The 22246-nt window shown below is 41.1% G+C and overlaps 1 protein-coding gene across 1 annotated transcript in view; it reads right to left on the bottom strand.

The window, feature by feature from the left end:
- The window catches only part of usp43b (ubiquitin specific peptidase 43b), an 87605-nt gene that overhangs the window by 47547 nt on the left and 17812 nt on the right, over positions 1–22246 (bottom strand). The window contains exon 3 of the mRNA XM_086288442.1: positions 6796–6899. Coding sequence (XP_086144568.1) covers positions 6796–6899 — 104 coding nt within the window. The remainder of the gene's footprint in view (positions 1–6795; positions 6900–22246) is intronic.

Genomic DNA, 22246 nt, shown 5'->3' with positions numbered 1-22246 from the left:
GTTTGTCCGTCAGATACACAACAAAGCACATTTTTTTGCAGAACATGCAATCGGCCGTCGTTATTGTCGTATTTGTCGGACTAAGATGCTCTTAAATCTGGGAGTAATCTGGGTCCTAAACTCCGTATGCTTCAGGTCAAACAACACTGCAGCATCACTTAGAGTTAAAAACTGTCTAAATTCTTTCATCTTTAATAAAACGATCAGCATTGCTGCTTTACCAGGTGTAACTATAAAGTTTAACTTCCAGGCATCCATGAAAACAAAATGTATTACATTTAACGGAGTTAGAAGCTAGCAGGAAGCTAGCGGAAGTTAGCTCGCTAGTTTCGCTAGTTACCTAAACATGATATTGCATGTTCTGACTGAGAGATTTCTGAAAAAAATCAAACGTACAGCTCTGCTATCACTTCCAACATAAATGAAGACAGGAAACTAAACAGCAGTGACGTCTGTAGGGTTACTGAAGTTGGGCTAGCTGGTATATAATTATGTGCTACGTGATCGCTAGCAACACAGCTATGTTAGCATAACATACACAGTGAAGCTGGAGGACAAACACTAACACTTTTCCACTTATAAAAGTTAACGTTAAGGTTCCTCATGGTTAGAGACAAATGCAATCGCATGGCAGGATGCTGTAAAAGGACCAAACTTCAGTCAGGAGAACAACTGAGATAATCCATCCACAATACGAGGTTAGTCATTAATATACTGCAACAACATGGGAATAGAGCAGCTGCCAGAGAATTCAACATTAATGAATCAATGGTACAGAAGTGGAGGAAGCAAGAAGAATGAGTTTAATAAAGTTTGATTTATCTGACTGCTTTGTTTCGCTTAATGTGCCTTATAATCCCGTGCACCTTATGGTCCGAAAAATACGTACTGCACACTGCAGTTTAATGTTGCAAAGCACCTCTTTTTAACTTCAGTGGATATTATACATGGTTATGCTCAGGATATGTCAGCCCATTTCTACTGGAAATGCCTTTTGGTTAAACTTTCAGCAAGGAATTTGCATTTGCACTGTTACATTTTTATAAAGCTTTAATGTACATAAAAACCAGCTTCTTGTTTAAGTGAAAATAAATGGAAGGTTGTCTTTTTACGCTACTAATGTTGTGGAGTTGTATTTTGTCTCGCATCAATTATATCGTCAGTTATATCGTTATCGCAAATTTTCAAATATATATCGTGATAAATATTTTTGGCCATATCGCCCTGCTCTACTTCCCACGCACAATGGACACGAATGTTTTTGTCACTTTTTACAGAATCAAACTCAAAGTAAGGTCAGTACTTCCACGCTTTAAACGCTGCACGCTCATACTCTCTCCCGCACTCGATATATGATCCATTGTTGATCTGCACACAGCTGTTGTCACAAACGTCGCACTCGCTTACGTCACTGTCATGAGACATTCTCGCAAAAAAATCACGGTTTTAGTAACGCAGTAATGCAGCGTTACTACAGGAAAGTAACGGTAATCTAATTACCGTTTTTGCTATAGTAATCCCTTACTTTACTCGTTACTTGAAAAAAGTAATCGGATTACAGTAACACATTACTTGTAACATGTTACTGCCCATCTCTGTTTATGACCAGCTGCATAATATTGTTGGCGAAGACCTTTACTGGTCTGCAGCTCTGCAGCCCCATACACAACAAACTGTGTTGCTCTGACAACTTTCTACCAGAACCAGCATTAACTTTACAGCAATTTGAGCTACAGCAGCTTGTCTGTTGGACCAGACATCACCAGCCAGCCTTCACTCTGCCCATGACCCTGTCGCTGGTTCACCACGGTTCCTTCCTTGGACATTTTTTGATAGATCCTGACCACTGAAGAATGGGAAAACCCCATAAGATGCTCTGACTCCGTCATCTAACCATCACAGTTTGGTTCATGTCAAACTAGCTCAAATCCTTACACGTGCCCATTTTTCCTGCATCAACTTTGAGGACAAAATGTTCACCTTCTCCCTAATATCTCCCATCTACTGACAGGGCCAAGATGAGATAATTAGTGTTATTCACTTCACCTCTCAGTGCTCATATGTTATGCCTCAAGCTATGGTTTCACTACAGCTAAACACTTGGAGCCTTATAGTTTTTTTTCTGCTTCTGGCTTAGTGGGACGTCACTGCGAGCAGATTTCCCTGATATCGCATGTCAAGCACGCAGCTCTGGCTGTGAGTGCAGCAGCCTCGTCCAACTTCTACTTTTTTGGCACAGCCAATAAACCAAGAAGGAAGAGAGTTAAATGGCTTCCTTTAGACATTGTACAAAGGCCCAGTATACAATTATTAAGGATTATATTAAACTTCATATAATGTAAAGATGCGATAATATAAAATACTGAGCTAGGTCCATTTTAGAGGGCCTAAAATTCTATGCATCAGTGAGTGAACCGAAGTAGAAATGAAACTAAAGTCATCACAAAACGAGCTTTTTGATCAGCTCCAGAATGTGATGACACATAACATAAATAAAGATCTAATAATTGTTGGCGCTGCTCGCTTGGACAGTGATTTAACTTGTTTGAACATGTATAATGGCCGTGATGATTGCATAGTGACAAACCGGGCTATTACAAGGATAATTCTCCGGTCTGTCAACTCTAGATGTTGTATTGCATTGGACACTGCATTGCAAAGTGCTACACGGGCAGTGACGGAGCCCCAGGACTCAGTTCCTTGGAAGCCAAAAGAGAGAGAGAGACAGGAGTTGGGAAATTTTTCTTCCAAGTCTAATTCTAGCAGTGCAATACATTCATAAGCAATTAAAAACTCAGTGTTTGGATGCTTGTCTGCAACTCTTGCACTGGTAAAATAGACTGACAGTGTAATGTATATGCTGGAGTATCTGTGTAAAGGTTTTGCTAAGGAAAACTCAGCCTGTAGTACACAGTATACAACAGAATTGAATGCACGCATGTGCAGTAGCACTTTTAAGCAATCAAAAACAAGTAAAGACTATATTATAAATAAAGGACCTGAAGTCAGAGTACACCGGTGTATACTTTAGCTTATTCATTCTCATTTGACCCCCTGCTGAGGTAAAAAAATATACACAAACAAAGCAGAGGGTCAACAATAAATACATCTATCACCCATGTCCAAACACAGATACAATCGCTTTAAAAATTCACATTTAATAAAAATGTCTTTAGAGTTAAACAATGTCGTTATCTTATATGCATTTGGTCTCAATCTAAAATATACAGCAGATATATTTAATGATTATAAATAAATAATGAAATAATGATACTAATATCCAAGGTTTCCCAAGCTACAGAGTATGTGATTAACATATGTAACATAATAAAATCTGCCCCACCTACACCTCGCCAAATAACACCAAACCTAAACTATGCAAATTATTTTCCAGCTGGAACTGTCGCTTAAATAATCCAGAATGTAAACAGATACATGGATACACTCATATCACTTTTAAAACATGCCAGGTTTCCAATTTTGCCTCAGGATATCAGATATCCTTATGTCAAGTGCTGCTTTTATGTACTTGCCATTTACCACTCCAGTCTGTCCCCATAAATAAGAAAGTCCTACATGATCAAATATTTGCTTTACCTTCACAGCCCAGTTTGATATCAAGTGGGCCGGACCAGAACACTCTGTTTTCCTGCAGTGTAAAGACGTTTAACTACACATTTAATCTCTGCTACATCTTAATGTGGTAAAAACAGAGTAGTGCATCCATTTTTGGACTCCTTCACATTTTTCAAAGTAGTCCCCTGGGCCAGATTGGAGTCTTTATTGAGCTTATTCTGGCCCTCAGGCCTTATGTGTGACACCTCTGATCTACACCAAGATCCAAGAAAGTCCTTGGTAAAACTAAAAACGCAGCTGCAGCAGTATTAAGGATGTACAAAAGCAGGTAAAGGACCACTAAATACAACCACAATGGCTGTCCGTCTGCAGTGATGCCACTGACAGTGCACTGCTTTCATCATCTACCTCTTAAAAACAGACGATTCAGAGCCGGCGGTATTCTTGTCTGTAGGAATTTTTGTGACAGCTTGCTCTCAAATTTGCTGAAGAGCACGAACAGAAGCCTAACGAACACCGGGCGCAGGCTAAATGCTTCAGCTTCAGCTCCAGTATGTTTCTTGTGAACATGACCAATACATAGCGCAGAGGTTGGAGTGTGATGATATGGACCTGGACGAGTGCAAAAGGGAGACAACATTTATAGGCGGCACAGACAATGCCTGAATGCTGGCTGACAAGATGACTTCCGTCTCCTAAAGCTTGGCAGAAGATGAATATTCCAGCATAAAAAGGATCCACAGAGCTCTGCCAGAATCACACAAGAGTTTCTAAAACTATTACTTGACCAAGCATTTCACCTGCCTTTAGTCAAATAAAAAACCTTTGGGGTGTTTCAGAAAAAGGAAAGGTGAGGCAGCACATCCTCTCCATCAAAGACGAGCAGGAGGAAAAAAAAGAGTCTCAGAAGAATGGCAGAACATTTCTTCAGAAATTTGCACAATAGCAGCATGAAAAATAAAGGTGGACATAAGAAGTGTTGAAAAAAAACTGCTTCAGATCTGAGCTCCTTTTGTGGGCTCAGATCTGAAGCAGTTTTTACTGCAGTAAACCTCAAACGGTGGTTCTAATTTTCAATAAGAGCAATTACCCCGCCCTTCAAATTGGTGCAATTATTTTGAGGTGATAACATTTTCAATCTTTTGACATCTACGTGCTACCGCAGAGCGATGCACTCGCTCCTGTTGTATACTGCGCACTCTCTCTGTGCCGTCTCACCCACTCTCGCTGGCTAGGACACTATTTGAGTGGGAGAGAGGAACAAATCTTGCCTGCCGGGCTGCTACGGCTGCTGCTTCCTATGTAGACCCACACAGTGTGTCACAGCTGAAACATTTGAGAGTGAGGGTGGCAATTAGGCGATGCGCTCTGACAGATGTAATACTGGCAGTCACACAGAGCTGCCAATTTTCCAAAGAATTAGCAGATGGAAGAAGGTACAGGCCACAGAGAGTACGCATCAGAGGCAGTTCAGCCTGGAAAGCCTGCACTTTTATAAAAAAGTCTTGTTTATAAAAAAATTAGATTTGAAATCAGCAGCAGCAGCAACAACTGCTTAGATGTTAGGTATAATAGAAGTAAACTGTAACCTAACTCAACTAACCAACGAGGCAAAGCGTTGAAAGCTAAACTGCGGCATAAACGTAGTTTCTAACGGACAAGATTAAAAATTCCATTGAGATAAAGTCGACCTGTTCCACTCTCAGGAGGCTGCAGCTGACAGACGTGTACATCAGCCGCCTCTTTATCTCCAGGATGACTGATCTGTGGGAGACATGAGGACATCCAGCTGCACCGAAATGTTAATAAGACAGTGTGCTAAGCGCTTTCCCCCTTTTTTCCCCTTAAAACCCACCTTCCAAAAAAACAGGAAGAAAAGTCTTTGATTGAAAAATATTCACAAAGCATTACAACAGAGAAAATACTCGACCATTGTGACATCCCTAATTGTTTCAGCACAAAAAGGAAAGCACTCTAAATAAGTACTTAAGAGATTTCTGTTTTTCTAAGAGGCTCAGAGGTTAGAGAAGCAGGCCAGTTTTTCATTGGGCCTTTTCAGAATAACTGCCTCTGTCTGCCTGGTAATTAGTGCTGTGTGTGTGTGTTTGTGTGGGCGAAGATTTAAAGTCCTTCTAACCTGGCATGTGTGTCTCTGAGGGCTTCTCTGTAAAAGAAATTATGACATCTCCATTAAATCGGCCGTATTTAGCAATTACTCTGCAATCTGACCGGTGAACCCTGAACACCGTGTACTGTGAGCCTGTAAGTGGATTGTGTGATTTGACCCCCTCTCTTCACTGGTATTATTCAGTAATATTTATGTCATTTATCTACACAGTGTGAGCCTGGACGAAACACAGGAGTGCCATGAGACAGACGTGTCCGCAGGAGCTATTTAAGTCGTGACCTTTCTCTTGCAGAGCAACCTGACATTTAGACCACTTGACAACATGGCAGTGGACCTTTGTGCAAACAAAACTCACAAGATGCTTGATATGGTATGTGCTGATTTCAGCCAAACAGAAAGAAATGTCTGCTGGCAAATAGTTTTTGGTTCAGAAGAATTTTTTTTTTTACAAAGTCACTTTTGTCTTGCTACAGTCATTCAATGGGAGAAACAGTTTGACAGGCCTTCTGTGTCTGGTAACTGTTAGACCAAGTTACAACCATAGTCTGTATATAAAAGATGGATACACCTGTTGAACCTCTGCAAAAATCCCTTAAACCCAATTCTTTCTACTGGAGTAGACTCCTTTGGATGCACAAAGGAATCTTTTTTTAGTACTTAGGGATGAGTTGATTCTTGTTCTGTAACTTACTGTAGGTAGTATTGTGATTTTCACTTAAATAGTTTATATGCTTTACTAAGTCTGAAAGGTGAAAAACAGGTTTTTAATGCAAAATGATGTTTAAACTGTTGCTTTTATGTAATACATCTATATAAACACAGTTTTTTCCTCCACTAACTTTCTATATTGTGTTCTTGTGTGCCCCCACTCCTTTGTTCTTGGTCTCCCTCTGTGACATACATTAAAATGCCACTTCAAGGAAGTTACCCGCATCTTTGAAATACAGTCTATTAATGACTCTGGGAAGGTTTCAGCAGTCACTTGTACCATTATCTCTTCACGTAATGATAGTAAGCCAGCAAGATGTGACAAACTGATTTGTCCTTAATGTCGACTTCATTTAAATCAAATTTTATCCTTAGAAACTCACTTGTATTGTGCCTGGAAATGCTCCTGGACAAAGCTGTGCTGGACTCTGGGCTGCTGTGACTGGGATGGATCAGGAGACGGCACTTCCTCAGCTCCAACAGGGCCCTGCGGCACAAAGGAGGCCACACATAAACACAGAAAGTCTATCCCATTCTCACATTTATTATATATATACTGCAAAAGTTGTTAGGCATTGTTAATGAGACAGCAAATGTGTACTTTAAAGGTAAATTGAGTAAAATATCACCAGTAGATGTCAGTAGATTGCAGACAACCACCCATCGAATTCTGTTGTTTTTTTTTTTTACCCCTTCCTAATTCAAGTGTATAATCTTAGCTATGGGGGATGATGTAGGACAAACAACCTCGGTTGCCATCCATCTGTAGTGAACTGTTATGTGTCCATATCTATCTACTCTGGAAGAAGCTGTAAAACCTTGTGAAAGTAATCTGAAGAGATAGTGAAGCTTAGTAGCAACAGCTAATGAAACTTTCTTTGAAGTGGATCCAACATTGTTGGATTTGGACGCTTAATAAATAAACTCTCATACGATGTGAGAGTGTAATCAACCTTTTTGAAGGAAAGTGTGATTTTTTTTCTGTTAGCTAACAACCAGCTGTTTTTTTTTTTTTAGCTAGCTTTGTGTCAGATGCCCGAAGACAGGATGGTTGCATGTCTTATTTTCTGAGTAACTGTAAAAATACCAGGAATAAATCAACATGTTTACGCACGTTTTTGTGTGCTAGAGCCCTGACTTCAGTTTAGGAGACAAGGCTTGAGGTAAGGAGGAAGTGGATGAGGTGGAAATGAAGGAGGAAACAGAGCAGCGTTAGAGGAAGAGAAAGAAAATATACTGTACATGTACAAATGTTAAACAGCCGATTAGGTGTTAATCGATGTCCATCTCGGTCACTGAACAAAGGCATTTGCACGTTTTTACTTTGCTTTTTAAAAAACCTTTAAAAGAGTGCTCCGTCCTAAATATAACCCCTTCAAGAAGCCTTTATTTTTATTTTATCAAATTCTTACAAATGGGAGGAAGCTGGCCTTGGATGGAGATAAAAGTAGAGAAGTTTAAAAAAAGGAGTGAGCAGCCAAAGAATTGCAAGGTCACACTAAATGTGTGGGATGAAACACGCTGGGAGGATCATAAGCAATGCTGACGACACAACTATGTGAACAATCTTCTGCATCAGTTTGCAGATGAATTCATGTTTTCCTAATTACAAACCATAAGCAATAAACGTTTGAATAATGTGCCTTTCACTTCATAATGCTGCCAAAATGTATAGATCTGTTTGGCTGTGTGCGTAAACCAAAGTTATGTGACGGGCTGAGAAGAACACAGTAGTGTTTGTTGTGCTTTAATGCCTAGTGCATCATATTTGATACACAGAAAGAGACTTCTGCATCATCAGTGTAATCCCCCCCATGAAAAACCTCAATAAATGACAAAATACATTAGAAAAAAAGAAAATATGAAAATCGTTTTTTAAAATTTGTCAGCAGGTTTAATAAAAACTCAAGACACTGAATTTTCTGGGAGTTATTTGATGGTTTAGGCTTTAAAGGGGTTAATAATGACACACTTTAACTAAAATTTAAAAGTGCTGAACGTTATGACACGTAGTCACACAGTGATATTTCTGTGCTGTATTGACTCATTCACACCTTTTCAGGCAGGGGAAAATAAAAGCTGGAAAACATTCTTTAAGTGGTTCTGCTTTAAAAGGGCATAATGTGGCATACAGACCTGCTGCTAGCATTCCTCTGCTCACACGCTATCAGTCCCACAATAGCCTGGTGTAAAAAGTCAGGTACTTGAGACTGCATTAAGTCATCATATCATCTCGGTGCTTTTTACGCCGGGCTGGCAGAGCCAAATGGAAATGCACTCTCTGAGCCTTCTCTGTTGACCCACACTCTCGCTCTGTTTACTATTCCTCAAGTTTCTAGCTACTGGTCCCGTACTGGCTGCCGCTGTTCCCAGGCTGGCAGCTCGACCATGACGTCCCCTCACAAAGTTAAAAAAGGGGGTTTTGAATTTCTAAAGGGGAGAGGGAGGTGGAGGGTGTGTGCGTTTGTTTGTCTGTGAGGTGCACTCAGAGTAACGGAAGACTCCTTTGCAGTTTGCCAGCATTTCCAAATGCTGACTCTATTCTTCTGAAAGCATTTGAGCTCACAGAGACCCCAGCCTGAAACCTGACCACCCTGCTGCACTGTGCTTTAAGAGGAGCACAATGACAAACCTCTACCTCCTCTCTTTTCATGGAGTCGAGGAGCTTTCATATCTTCCTGTCACGGGAGGATTAACCAAAAGCGGAGGTTCAACACGGCTGATCTTCCAGTTACCGCTTTATGTACAACAAGCAGTGAGAGCTTGAGAGTGCAGCCTGTCGTGCATTTGCATTTCGAGCTGACATCAAGCGCAGCATTTTACTCCCTCTTTTTCTTCCACATGCTTGCTAATGGATTCCACTGCTATCTTTATGGAAAGATAAAAAGCAACACCGAGGCCACAGAGTTCAAACACAGTTGGTCTTATCACCTCTCTGGAAACCCATGCCCTGCCGTGTCAGTAGACTGCAAGGTGTTAGATGTGTGCTAACAGTAGCTGTTGACGGCGTGGACATTTAAACACAGTGAGGAAGTGGGGGCAGCTTATGTGCCTTCTGATATGGGGTTCTGAAGAGTTATCTAAATGATCGTGGTCAGATATCAGTTCCCACAGAGGAAGCTGCGTCTGCTGCTGGTTTAAGAAATTGTTTTACAGGTTGGGAAATGACCCCAGCAGAACAGGGGGGCCATCTCAAGGGATGGCATGCACAAGTCTGAAATTGAGATGCTATCTTTGAAATTGCTTGTCAGAAAAATGTGCCATCTTTCAACCTGATAAAACTGTAACTAAACAGACAGGCAACAGAGAGAGAAAAAAAATTCACCCAGCTATTTATAGAGCCACGAAGGAAAAGAGAGAAAAAAACCCGACATAAAATGTCACTACTTTTCTGACACTTACCTTTCAGTATTTGAAGCAAACACACACAAATGTTCCCTACTCTTTACAAATATTTTCATTTTGCTTGTGTCTCATTACGACATTTGTGACAAGCAGAGGCTCATCCAAGGGGAAACTGTTTTACCAGTCCAGTTTTATTTTATTTTATTTACACAGCTGCTTTATATTGTAAGGTAAAGACTCAACAATAATACAGAGAAAACCCCAACAATCTGATGACCCGAGCACTTGGTGACAGTGGGAAGGAAAAACTCTCTTTTAACAGGAAGAAGACTGCAGCAGTGATAAGGAGTCAGGCTAGCAGCATTATGGCTTTCATTTGTACACGTACAGTAGAATTACTGCTTTAAAGTCTCTTTTGGGTTGGTTTTGTGTTTATACCTAAAAAAAAATCTAAGAAAGATTACTTGTGTATTCTCATTGGGACAGGTATATAGAACTGTAGCCTAAGGTTTATATAGCTATCAATTTAGAGTGTAATGTAAAATTAATGTAATGAATGGCATAACAAATTACTTTCTCCAGGGAGTATGTATGATAAAAAACTGCACTGCTTTTTTATGACAAGTTATGCGTAATGTGTAATACATTACTTTTTAGAGTAATGACCCCAAGACTGGGTCTAACCTCGTTGGAAAACTCAAAAGTAAAGTGTGGAACAATTCACACATTTAATGCTCAACTTGGTTGTGAACTGAGGACAGCTGTCTAATCTTCACCCTGCAGGAGGAGGGCACATCATCAGCACAGAAGGTACCTCTGCTAGTTAGCCAGCTAACAGCAACAGCTTTGTTAATGTCATGTCAAGGCAGACAGTGTGGAGTGGAAAGCAGTGGACCCAAATACAGATGAACGAAATGTGGAAACGTAACTGTATTATAACAAATGCCGTGCCTTTTATTGACGCCGAAAAACAGAAGATGAACCAAACATAAGAAACAGACAAATGAGAAACTAACCACAAAAACCTAAACTGGGGAAACTAAATACACAAAAACCAGGAACACTAGGAAACACACAAATACCTGAGACATGGGACGTTAGTGATGGATGATAAGCAGACAATCAGACGAAGACAAAGTGCTTAAATACACAGAGGAATAATGAGGGAATGAGACAGCAGGAGAGCATAGCTGGGAGTAATCACGTACAACAAGACCGTGAGGAAGCAAAGCTGAAAACACTAACATAGCACATGAGACCGTCAAAGTAAAACAGGAAACATGAGACAGGCACAGAGACACGGACTTGACACTGAAACGATGAGAAGCATAGACATGAAAGCATAACTTGATTAAACGTGACAGAAGGAACACAGGGGAGACAGAAACCTAAAGACTAGAAATCACCATAAATACTAAGGAATAACTAAAAGAGCCAGAAATACAACACACTGAGAAACCACTAAATCACAGCGCACTGGGTCACCAGACCCCGGACATGTCAGGCATTAATGTTCCACCATTAACATTACTGTTAGTATTAACTGTGGTCTTCAATAGAGAAAATATGTGTAGCTATAGTTTCTTTTTATTTGAAACAACATTGCTAAGAATTGAAGTCAGATTGAAGTCATTTCAATCTGGGCTACCTTTTAACAGCAGGTTCCCTCGTGGGGCTAGTGCTGACCTATCACTGGTGGCAGTGCTTCTAACGTTACTGCATCCCTGTGGCTGTTAGGCTGCTGTTACACACTGGGCCTTCATAGTTTTACATGGTAACACAAGAAGGGTGGTATCACCCCACCCTTCTTGTTGCAACTGACCAGTCATATATCTGTGATATTGTAGCCTTGTAACTGTGTGGACAAATACAATAACATGGCTTGTCCCTAAGTAGAAGTAGGATGAAAAAAACACAGGGTCATGGTGGATATGTGGGCCACACATGAGACTTTCACCCAGAAGAATGGAGCTTGTGTCCCGCGTCAAACTTGAGGTCAATGATAGTTGTTTTGTTTTTTCAGTTTGACTCAGTATAGCCACCAAAACTACCTGAATAGATTTTGAAAATAAAATCCTGGATGAAAATTTTCTCCTGTTTCTTTGATGTCCTGGGAATGAGAATGTGTTGGGAACACAATGTAGCGCGTTTTCAATCCAGATCTGTTTGAACTGGTGAATTCTGATGCATTTTCATTGTGAAGACTGTTAATTTAGCTGGACCAAAGGGAAAAGGAGAGTCTCAGAGTGCATATGGACTTTGTTATGGATACTTTAAAGTAAATTCTTTTGATTTTGGCACACTAATCCAGTATTAAATTAATCTGGTAAGGGGAACTCCAAAGAACTGGCCCCTCTGACTTATAGAGTCAGTCAGAAGAAGAACACTGCCAAGAACAAACTAAGTTGCTAAACAGAGAAAAGACCCCAAAATGAAATCGAAATAAAAACCAAGGCCAGTCATATCTACAAAAGCAACACTGGGAAATGTAAACACAAAAATGTGCAGCTGCCAATATCCGAGATATGTAAAGCCTGAGAATTGTCTACCTCTGCTTAATTCAATAAGCCTCAATGCCAGGAGAGGGGCATGTGCCAGTGCCTGAGGAGCAAGGAGTAAATTAAAACTCAAATCCCTCACCCTGGCACCTTGGAGTGCTGTAATTGATTTCTGGGATTTAGATAAATGACAAAGATACGGCACGCAACTGAGTGGTGGGCTGGAGGCCGACCGCCAGCTCAGCACTGTCAGCAGGAGGCCAGAGTTCACGAAGTGTGATTTTTTTAAGTCGGCTGAAAGAAGAACAGAGAGTGAGGCCACAATGATTGAGAGCGAGTCGTGATAAGCAAATTGTTGTGCGGTTGGCTGCTCAGCATCAGACAGCCGCCTGGAAAGAGTCAATTTCTAGAAAAATCAGAGAACGCTAGCTGATTTAAAAGCAGAGGTCAGGTTTCTTGGTAGTTACTCATGCTGGAAACAAAAATATGTCATTGCCTTAGTGTAAGTACATTACTGACTAGGATTGTGATGGTGTATTAAATGGATTCCAGTCGTTTGGTTTGGTAAATAAAAAAAACATCTTATTTTGCTATGCCCTTTAAGCCAAACATTTACAACATGCTGACAGCGCTGGCCGATTCATGTCTGAGTGACACGACAGGCACAAGTGATGTTCACTATGTCTAAGTGATGATATAAAAGTCATGTTTCATGTTACTGCAAAGCTTTAAAAGCTGCAGCTGCAGCCACCCTGCATCCAGCATGGCAGAAGCTGAGCAGACACCCTGCCAATTTTAAGAAATGTGTATAATGTGTTAACTCACACTACATACTGAGTTTATGCTATGCTCATGGTCTGAATTTGCAACATCACAGTGCAGAGCTCATATTCAGCAGAAATACCAAGGCCTTCTGCCTTCTTATTGTTTTCTGTGCAATAATAATATACCTGTGATACAAAGGGTCATACCAAAAGAAGAACTTTATGTAATGTTACACCACTTGTAGAAGCTGCTTTTGGAAGTTTGCCTATAGTGTTTTAGGCACCCTTGGCAAAAGCACTACATTTACTCACAATACGTTTCAGCAGTGTGGATGTAGACACCGATGACTAGCGCACTACCACATCTCTGTTAAAGACTGTTGACTGCTGGACATCTGTACTTCAGCACGAAAGCCTGAAATCACACAGATTAACAGTGCACTCTCATCCCATTGGAGAGGCTTTCAATAATTCACCCCCCAAAAAAGTGTTGCTGGGAGTGATTCATCTGTGAGTGGATCCACTGTAAAAGAACTCAGGCGCTTTTACTCCACTGTGGCGAAAACCCAGGAAATGTGGCACCCCTCCCATCCTAACAGACCACCCATCTCATCCTGATGGGGGGAGATGATCGTATAGGAGGGGGTGAGTGTTCTTAGTAATGGCCCTGATGTGAATAATTTAAACAAACCCTGGAAATGCACAGGAACGGACACTGGAGAAAGCACTATGAGGAAGTGATTGAGAACAAGCCACAACAGCACCTAAATCCCCATGGCGATCGTAACAGAGAGGGTCAGAAAAGGATAGACAGCGATATAGGGCAGCTGTAAAGACACACATATGCATGCATTTATTGATATAAGTAGTGAGTCAGTAGTGTACTCAGCTGACAAAAAGACTGTTGATAAATAATGGACGGTCTCTTTCAACACCACCTGCTGTTGCACGGTTATCTCTCTATAAATAGTCTCAATAACTGATTCTGGGAGCTTTTCTCTCTGACCCTTTTGGCCCATTACATCCTCCCCAGGCGATCGCTCGTTGTGGGGTACATTCATATTTATTTGCTCAGCGTCCAGACATAAGGGCTTGGACTCTAAGTGACCTCATGGTTGTAACTGAATGACGGCTATGTGCTGCACATCTTAACAGTATAATGGCTTCAGTCTGCTCTAGTTTTGACTGACTTTGATCTTCCACAGTTTCCACAAATCAGAAATGATCAAGACAGCCTGTGCTGCTAGGCAACAGCCACGGAAACATGTACACTGCTTTAAAAAAAGTTAAAGAAAAACTTTGAAAACATCAGATCTCAATGGGGAAAAATTAAGCTGGATATCTATAAGGACTGGGTAAGGTGTAAGAAACAAAAGGATGCCACATTGTTTGATGGAAATGAAAATTATCAACTTCACAAGGCTGAATTCAAAGGCAACTCGAAAATCAAAGTGCAAAAAATAATGGAGCAGGCTAGTCCAGTCTAACAGTGGGTCTAAGGATGTTATCCTGATACCTAATGGCACCTGTCTGCATCTTTTTCTTTCTCCCGCTCTCTCTCATCTATCTTGTCAATGACCCTCACCAACCTGTCCTCCCATCTGCCATCTGTTTGTGTAGCAGCTTAGTCTACCACTGCCTCATGAAAACCTTGGAGCTCAGTTGCAATAAGATGCTCATCCTTGAAACACCTTTTTGGATTTCAGTTACTACCATCTTCACCACTTCTTCAATCATGTGCTGTTAGAGATTTGCTTCTATGCTTCTGAAATAATCAAGTAATCAATTGGCTTTGTTTTGCATCTTATATGTTGTCATGGCAATGACATCACTTTATGGATGGATAAATTGATCAGTAGATAAAATAAAGCATTTGATAGCTGCTCTGGTCTGTGAGACTGAGAGACACAGATTTATAGATGAACATTTCCTTTTTTTCCCAGCTAAGGTGGGCTTGCGTCACCGTGCATCAGGAGGACAAACCTCTCTACTACTTGAGCTGGAGCCACAACAATAGGCGTTCGCCCGACATGAGGCCAAGTTGTCAACTCTTTGCACTGAGGGGGAGGGGTTTCACATTACACTAACCAGTCACTGAACATCAACGTCCCCCTGCTTTACAGCCATGGTGCTGCAGTGCTAATCAATAGCATTCCCACAGCATTCACTGGACTGATTACTTTTCAGCAGAGAAAGCGCTGTTTCCTCTCACAATGCCACATGAATTACTCAACAGAGCAGTGTGTGCTGATTCAAAGTTCTGGACCAAGGCAGAATAGACAGATGACATGGATTCTAATATTTCTTCTTGTGTTGTGCTGTCAATGGGTTTTGCAATTTTCTTCACATTCAGATCATCCTATCATTTTCCTGAGCTATCACCAATAACAGATCCACTGCTCCCACTCGCCACACAAACAGTGCAGAGTGGGAGCATGAACCTGTGTGAGATATGGACATGTGACACACTCTCCAGATGCTTCATTACATACACCTTGCTAGCACTTGGTTGAGCCCCCTGACACCTTCAGAGGTGCCCTAATTCTTCATGGCATAGATTCAACAAGGTGATGGAAACATTCCTCAGAGATTTTGGTTCATATTGACCTGACTTGTTGACTTGTTGGCTGAGAATTTCCCAAAGGTGCCCTATTGGAGTGAGATCAGGTGACTGTGGAGGCCATTTGAGTTTGAACTCATCGTCGTGTTCAGGAAGCAGGTTTGAGATGATTACTTTGTGACATTATCATTATTATCATTATCTTTAATCCAAATTCTGACCCTACCATCTGAATGTTGCAACAGAAATCAAGCCTGTGTGAACAGCTTCTTGTTGCTAGCTGACTGGAATAACACCCGTCATGGTCTTCCGCTGCTGTAGGCAGCATGTCTGATGGTTCAGGATTTGGCTTGTTGTGTGTTCAGAGATTCGTCCAATTGTTACGCATACCACAGCTGTAATGCGGGATTATTTGAGCTACTGTTGCCTTTTAATCAGCTCAAAGCACTCTGACCATTCTCTGACCTCATCAAAAAGGTATTTTCAACCAGAGAACTGCTGCTCAATGGATACTTCAAAGTTCAAAGTTAAGTTTTGAATTTACTTTAAAGGCAATTCACTTGCTGGGCCCATGTCCGGATTGTAGGTTTAACAGCATTTTAGTAGGTAAAGGTGATTGGCTTGGACATGAATTGAGCTGCAGTTTGGAGAAGGCCTCGAAGGGGACTGGCAGCATCCCCCAGGCAGATCCTCATGTACTAAATAGGCACATCATCCGACGTGCAAACAGCATAGTGAAAGGCACTTTCCACCCCTCACATGCATTGTTCTCCCTCTTCCCATCTGGCAGTAGTAGTATAGTCTTGTATAATATAGTACTGTATAGTTAGTAATTAGTACCTTTTTATCCCTTAATTTTACCGAAATTTAGCATGTTATTTATTTGTAATTTCTAGTTTTATATCTCTTGGAGATATATCTTTTATATACACCATGAGGGGCTTGGGGTGAAACAGCCTTGTTGTAAGCTGTATGCTCTGTATACTGTTGTATTGACAATAAAGCTCTTGAATCTTGAGAAGTGAAGAAGTAAAAGAAAAAGGGCAGAGAGGATAGGGCACGTAAATGATAATGAACAGCTTGTAGAACTGGGGTAACCTATGTAGATGAGAACCGGAAAGAGCATGTTTGCAGGCGTGGTCACGCTCCTGAAATTCTCCAGAAAAACCAAAACAATGAACTACGTGTGAATTAAACTAGCAAATACGTGATATTCTTTCTGATTTTGAAAGACATTATGTAAAATTATGTAAAAGCCACTGTGAGGGAGCTTTGTGTACTTGCTCTGCTAGTCTAAGAACATCATGACAGCAGAACACAGACCTATAAATGGATTTCATCATCATCATCATGATTATCATCATCACCAGATGGTAGAGAACGGGCTTTCAGCAAAAGAAATGAAAGCGACAGAAGGAAAAAATGATGCATCAGACAGACACGGTGACACGAGAACAAGCCAAGATGCAAAGCTGGTCAGAAAGCAGGCTATAATCATGTGGCCTAAAAGGTCTTGGTGTGGTGTAAAAACAGTGTCTGAGTGACAGGTGCAGCATATCCACTAACCACGCTGTGAAAGACTAGGTAGTGTTTCTATCTTTCTGTTTGTTTTGCTTTGTGTTTTTAACCATTCAGTGTCATACGAATGAGTCATATTTTTAAAGCAGGTCATGAGCTGACTGTTATGCGTAACACTGAATAGGACATCAGTTTTGACAAAACAGCCCTTGCCCCAATAATTTGACCTCGGCGTGAGTCACAAAAACGAAAGACACTGACTAAGGGCTGCAAAAAGTAGAGCTTGATTAAATAAAAAGTGATAAACGATGAATCCTGGTTTCTCTCCATTTTTTTATCTACTTGTTTTTAGCTTTGTATTTGTGAGCTGAGCACTTTTTCTTCTCAGCAGTTGGTCACCTGTAAAAGGAATATCCCACACTTTAGTATCTGCTGCTGCATTTCTCTGTCTGACTTTAAAGGCCCTGCTGGAATTATACTTCTTGTTTTTAACCAGGTAATGAACTGAAAGATCTTTGTACCAGTGCCTTAAGACACTCACAGGCATAGTGTGTGTTTGAGTGACTGTCTGCATTAAGAGTGAACTTGATCAAGACCGATCCTGTGCACAGGAGCTAACGCTGATCCAACACACACTTTGAAATTATTTAGTTAGTTTATTTTCTTGCAGAGAGAAAGAAAACTGATGAATAGTATGTTCAGTAAAATGAAGGTAAAAATTACTGTACACCAGTGGATGTAATGTAATGTACGTTCATGTCACTGGAAAAAAAGTGATTCATGTCTCTTTGAAGGTATCTCAAACAATGTCATGGTCTCTGTGTCTCCTTGGTGGACCTAGGTTTCAGGCTACATGTTGATTTTAGTTTGTGTCTCTCTCCCCCTCCCTCTCCTCTCTCTCACCTGTCTGCCTCTCTCACCAGCTCAGCTGGGCTCCCGCCCTTGGCCCACGCACCTGCTGTGAATTTACCTGATTACCTGGACTCCTGGGCTATTTAAGCTGAGGGCTCAGAAGGCTTCTTTGCTGGATCGTTGAGTTACACAACGAATGAGCGGAGTGTGTTTTGGACCGTTGCAAATCCTTGCCCTGTACACTGTATATACTTTCACGTGGTGTTAATGAACATTTACAATGAAGTGATGCGGAAACATGAAAAGTGTAATGTTTCCAGAAGTTCCCTCCCTGTACTCTGAGAAAACACAATCATGTTGCCACCATTTAGCCTGAAGAACTTGGCGTGGTTGTGATATATTTGATTAGGTTTAAAACATGACAAAGAGAAAATCTCAGGAGTCAAAAGTGGTTACACCCTTTATAAGGATGCTTAAAGCAAATGTAACGACTGAAAATACAGATAAAGTCGGTCCACTGATAAGGCCCCCGCTACTGTTTAAGAATAAACCTGCAGTTAAAGCTGGATGATATAACAGATCTCAATTTTGTTCATGTGGAGCGAGTTACAGAAAAAGGCTTATCCACATTTGGTGAACTGGGTTTACTTGATAATGTCAATAATTTTAGAAGATATTAAAAAATCCCAGAAAATATAACATAGCGTTATTCATCCGAATATGAGCAACAAACATGTCACAGTTACTTTTGTTTAAGTGGAGAAGATAGGTACGTCAAGTCTTTTCTAAAGAGTTTATGGTGTCAATCACCAGTTTCAAGTCTTATTGACTACAGCTGTCATGATCCTGGGCCATGTTGGCCCAGCATTCTTAGTTTCATGTATTTTTGTATTTTGTTCCTTATGTGACTTCCCCTTGTGACTTTTACCCCCTGTGTGCCCCTCTGTGTATCTGTGAGCCCTCGTTTCCCCTCTTGTTTTATTCCCTGTTTTCCCCAGCCCGTTATGTCTGTGCTCTCCCCGTGCTCCCTCTCTCCTCCTGTCTGCGCCTCTGTGTACTTCCTGTTTTACTTTGACAGTCTCCCGTCAGTATGCGTCATGTTGTGTTGCTCCTGCCCTGTCTCGTTACGATTATCTGTGTCAGCTGTGTTCCCCGTGTGCTCCCACCTCCCTCGTTAAACCTCTGTGTATTTATGTTCGCGTCTCCCTCTGTTCAGTGTTGCATTCTCCCTCATTCATGGCCGTGTGTTTCTCTGTGTGCTAGTGTATTGCTTCCCAGTGTAGTTTCTTATCAGTTTGTTTCGCCGTTTCCCTCCAGCAATAAAGCTGTGTTTTGAGTTCATTCCTGCCTCTGTGAGCTTGCGTTTGGGTCCACTTCCTGCCTGCTACACAGCCGAATCATGAAAACAACATGTTTCATTTGTTCATTTCGTTTGCTTCACCTCTTCTCACAGCTGTAAATTACTGTCCCATTTAGAGTCCAAAAGGCCAAATGGGTCAAGGATATGGTGCGACTGATGAGTCTCTATCATATGAGCATGCAGTTTAAGTCAGTTTCTCTTAAGGATGGGCCCCACTAACCAACAGATGATGTCACAGTCTCTGGATCCATCTTTTGTTTACAGTCTATAGCATGAACCCAATGGAGCCAATCGTCACTCACTCTGCCTCACAGCTTTGTTCCTCTCTAAAATAGGAAATGGGCATAAAACAGACAGATGTTAAATCTTAAAACATACAAACAAAACCTCTGGGTGAAAAGGGTTCTTAAGATGAATTCTTCCAACTTTAAGTCGGAGAAGCTGAGAGATAAATTAATTCTAATGAAGGAAGGTCGACCTCCTGAGCTGATGAGGTTTATTATTACCCTCCTGCTTCTGCGGCTGCTGCTGATGATTGTGGTGACACAGATGAGGATAAATGACATGCGCATCAACAGAGCTACACAGGAGACTCTGGTACCCGTTTCATGGCCTTCAAAAACAGCATATACTGTGTTATAAAACAAGTAATGGAGCTTAACTCAATCACATTTTTATTTCTGGATCGACGTTCTTTCTCCAGCGTGGCATATCTTGGTGAGGCTGGATTGATAATTACTGCTTTCCATTCATCTTTACAGGCAGCTTCAATTTAAATCAAGATAACACATTAAAAGTGGACCTGGCGTGACAGGCACACCTCCCTCCTTAAATTATTTCTATCAACAACTGTTTAAATCATTTCACTCAGCCTCTTTCAGGCAATTGAATTGACACACTCGCTGGAAAACCTCCACTCAGCAAATCTGAATCATTTAAATTGTTGGGGCCGGTGCTGTACGCCAATCAGACCCAGCAGGGTTGTGAATAATGTGTGTGCAAGTCAATCTCTTTATATTAAATAAAGAATCAGTGTGGTCATTTAACTAGATTTCTCTTCAGGTAAGAAGCGCTTCACTCGTGGCTCGTGTTTGTAGACCAATCTGTTAGAGTTCAAACAATGACTTTTAAAGCTTTAAATATTTTAGTTTGAATGTAATTAAACCCATCTAACCCCTCCGAGAACTCACAATGACACAAAAGCAAACCCTAACCATGTTTCCTTTCATTTCAAAGCTCTCCACAACCTAATGAGAAAATGTCTTTCTGGGTTGGGCTGCATAGCATGAGAGCAGCTTTTATAGCAATGCCCTTAAACTGTTATTCAAACCACCAGTGATACATTGTTTGGTCTGGAGATGTCAGACAGTTAGAGTTTAGCTGTGTGTCTGCTGCAGTGAGCAAGCTCATGCCTACAAAAGTGTCTCTTTTTGCAAGAATCCAGCCTCTAAGACTGACAGACTGACTACAGCTAGATCAGCTCCTGTGCTGCTTCAGATATCAGTCCCTTATTGTGCTATTCCTTCCTATGACATGCTCAGAACTTAGCTAAACATTGTGGTTTCGGATATACATCATTGTTTTTGAATCATACTGACAGCTACAGTGCAACACAAGGGTTCAAAGATAAGGCCTGGGGGCCAGAATCAGCCCAGTGAGGACTCCACGCCAGGTTTCCTACTGATAAATAGCCCCATTGTAATTCATGCTAGACCAAAGTAATTAAATAACAGATAAACAATTAAATGACAGTCCATTTTTTAAAAACAAGGACATTTTCTATGACTTAACAAAAATGAAAGTCAAAAACTATCATAACTTTTTCTGCAATTTTACATCATGTTGTTTCATTGGTCCAGCCCACGTAGAAATGTGGATTATTAAACATTTTTTGTGTGTCTTTTTTAGATCAATATATCATTGAGTGGAAAGTGTTATGAGCAAAGATTTCTTAGATTTCATACTACATTAGACTGGCAATATACTGGAGTTGAGTGTGTTGTAGTGGTAGAGTTGGAGCAGCAAGGAAAAATGTATTTATTTTGCTCCTTAGCAGTTTAGAGCCACTCATGTATCACTGGCATTACGCTGCAGTGCCGCAGCATGCTTATGCATAGAGCCTGGTCAGTTGGTAAAATGGCCTGCATTTGTATAGTGCTTTTCTAGTCCCTAAGGACCCCAAAGCGCTTCACACTACATTCTAGAGTGAGTTCTAAGTGTATGGCTTCTTTAGCGAGTCATAAATGCACAACAGCTTTAGTACAGACTGCAACATTTAAACCTTTACATGCGCATTAGTTGGGTATGGGGTTGGTGGGGTTCCAAGTTAGAAGTCTGATTTAAGGGGGAGTTCTGACTTGGATCTTGGACATGGAGTGCACCATAAGCCAATCAACACTGATGTGGGTCAAAGATGAGTGAGGAGCTCAGACACTTAGTGGTCATATTTGCACCCTAACCTCCAAGCTGCTCTTCCAGCTGGGTAGCTCTGAACCACAGGAAACCATTTCTGCTTGGCAGGACAGACAGTATCAAAGGCTGAGCACAGAGGAAACGCATACACACACGCACCCACAGCACAAAACACACGGGATGCCCAACAAACCCATTCACATCCCAACCCTACCAGAGTGGCGAGCGGCACCGACCGCACACAGGCAACTACTTAGCTGTGGGTTTAACTGTGCACTGCTATAGTAATTGAAAACAACCCAAGTTTGAAACTTGGGCCCACTTCTCGGCTCCTGGCTGGATGTGTCTAATTTCAGTTCACGAGCACTGAGGACGAAAAGCTGAACTACTGGGAATGCACTGAAAAATCAGCCGAGTATCAGACTTGTTGACTGATTATGGCCCAGAAAACGCTGTTCTAGATTCTGCTTAAAACAGATCATTTATTCTGTCATGACTAGATGAGCCTGTTTTTTTAAGCTCTCT

Source organism: Aulonocara sp. 'chitande type north' Nkhata Bay, linkage group LG4 (genome assembly GCF_057382095.1).
Source record: "Aulonocara sp. 'chitande type north' Nkhata Bay isolate Kocher_YH1m ecotype deep benthic linkage group LG4, A_spYH_male_GT1.1, whole genome shotgun sequence".
Taxonomy (NCBI): Eukaryota; Metazoa; Chordata; class Actinopteri; order Cichliformes; family Cichlidae; genus Aulonocara; species Aulonocara sp. 'chitande type north' Nkhata Bay.
The sequence above is the reverse complement of the archived record's forward strand: the minus strand, read 5'-3'. Positions and strand labels throughout refer to the sequence as shown.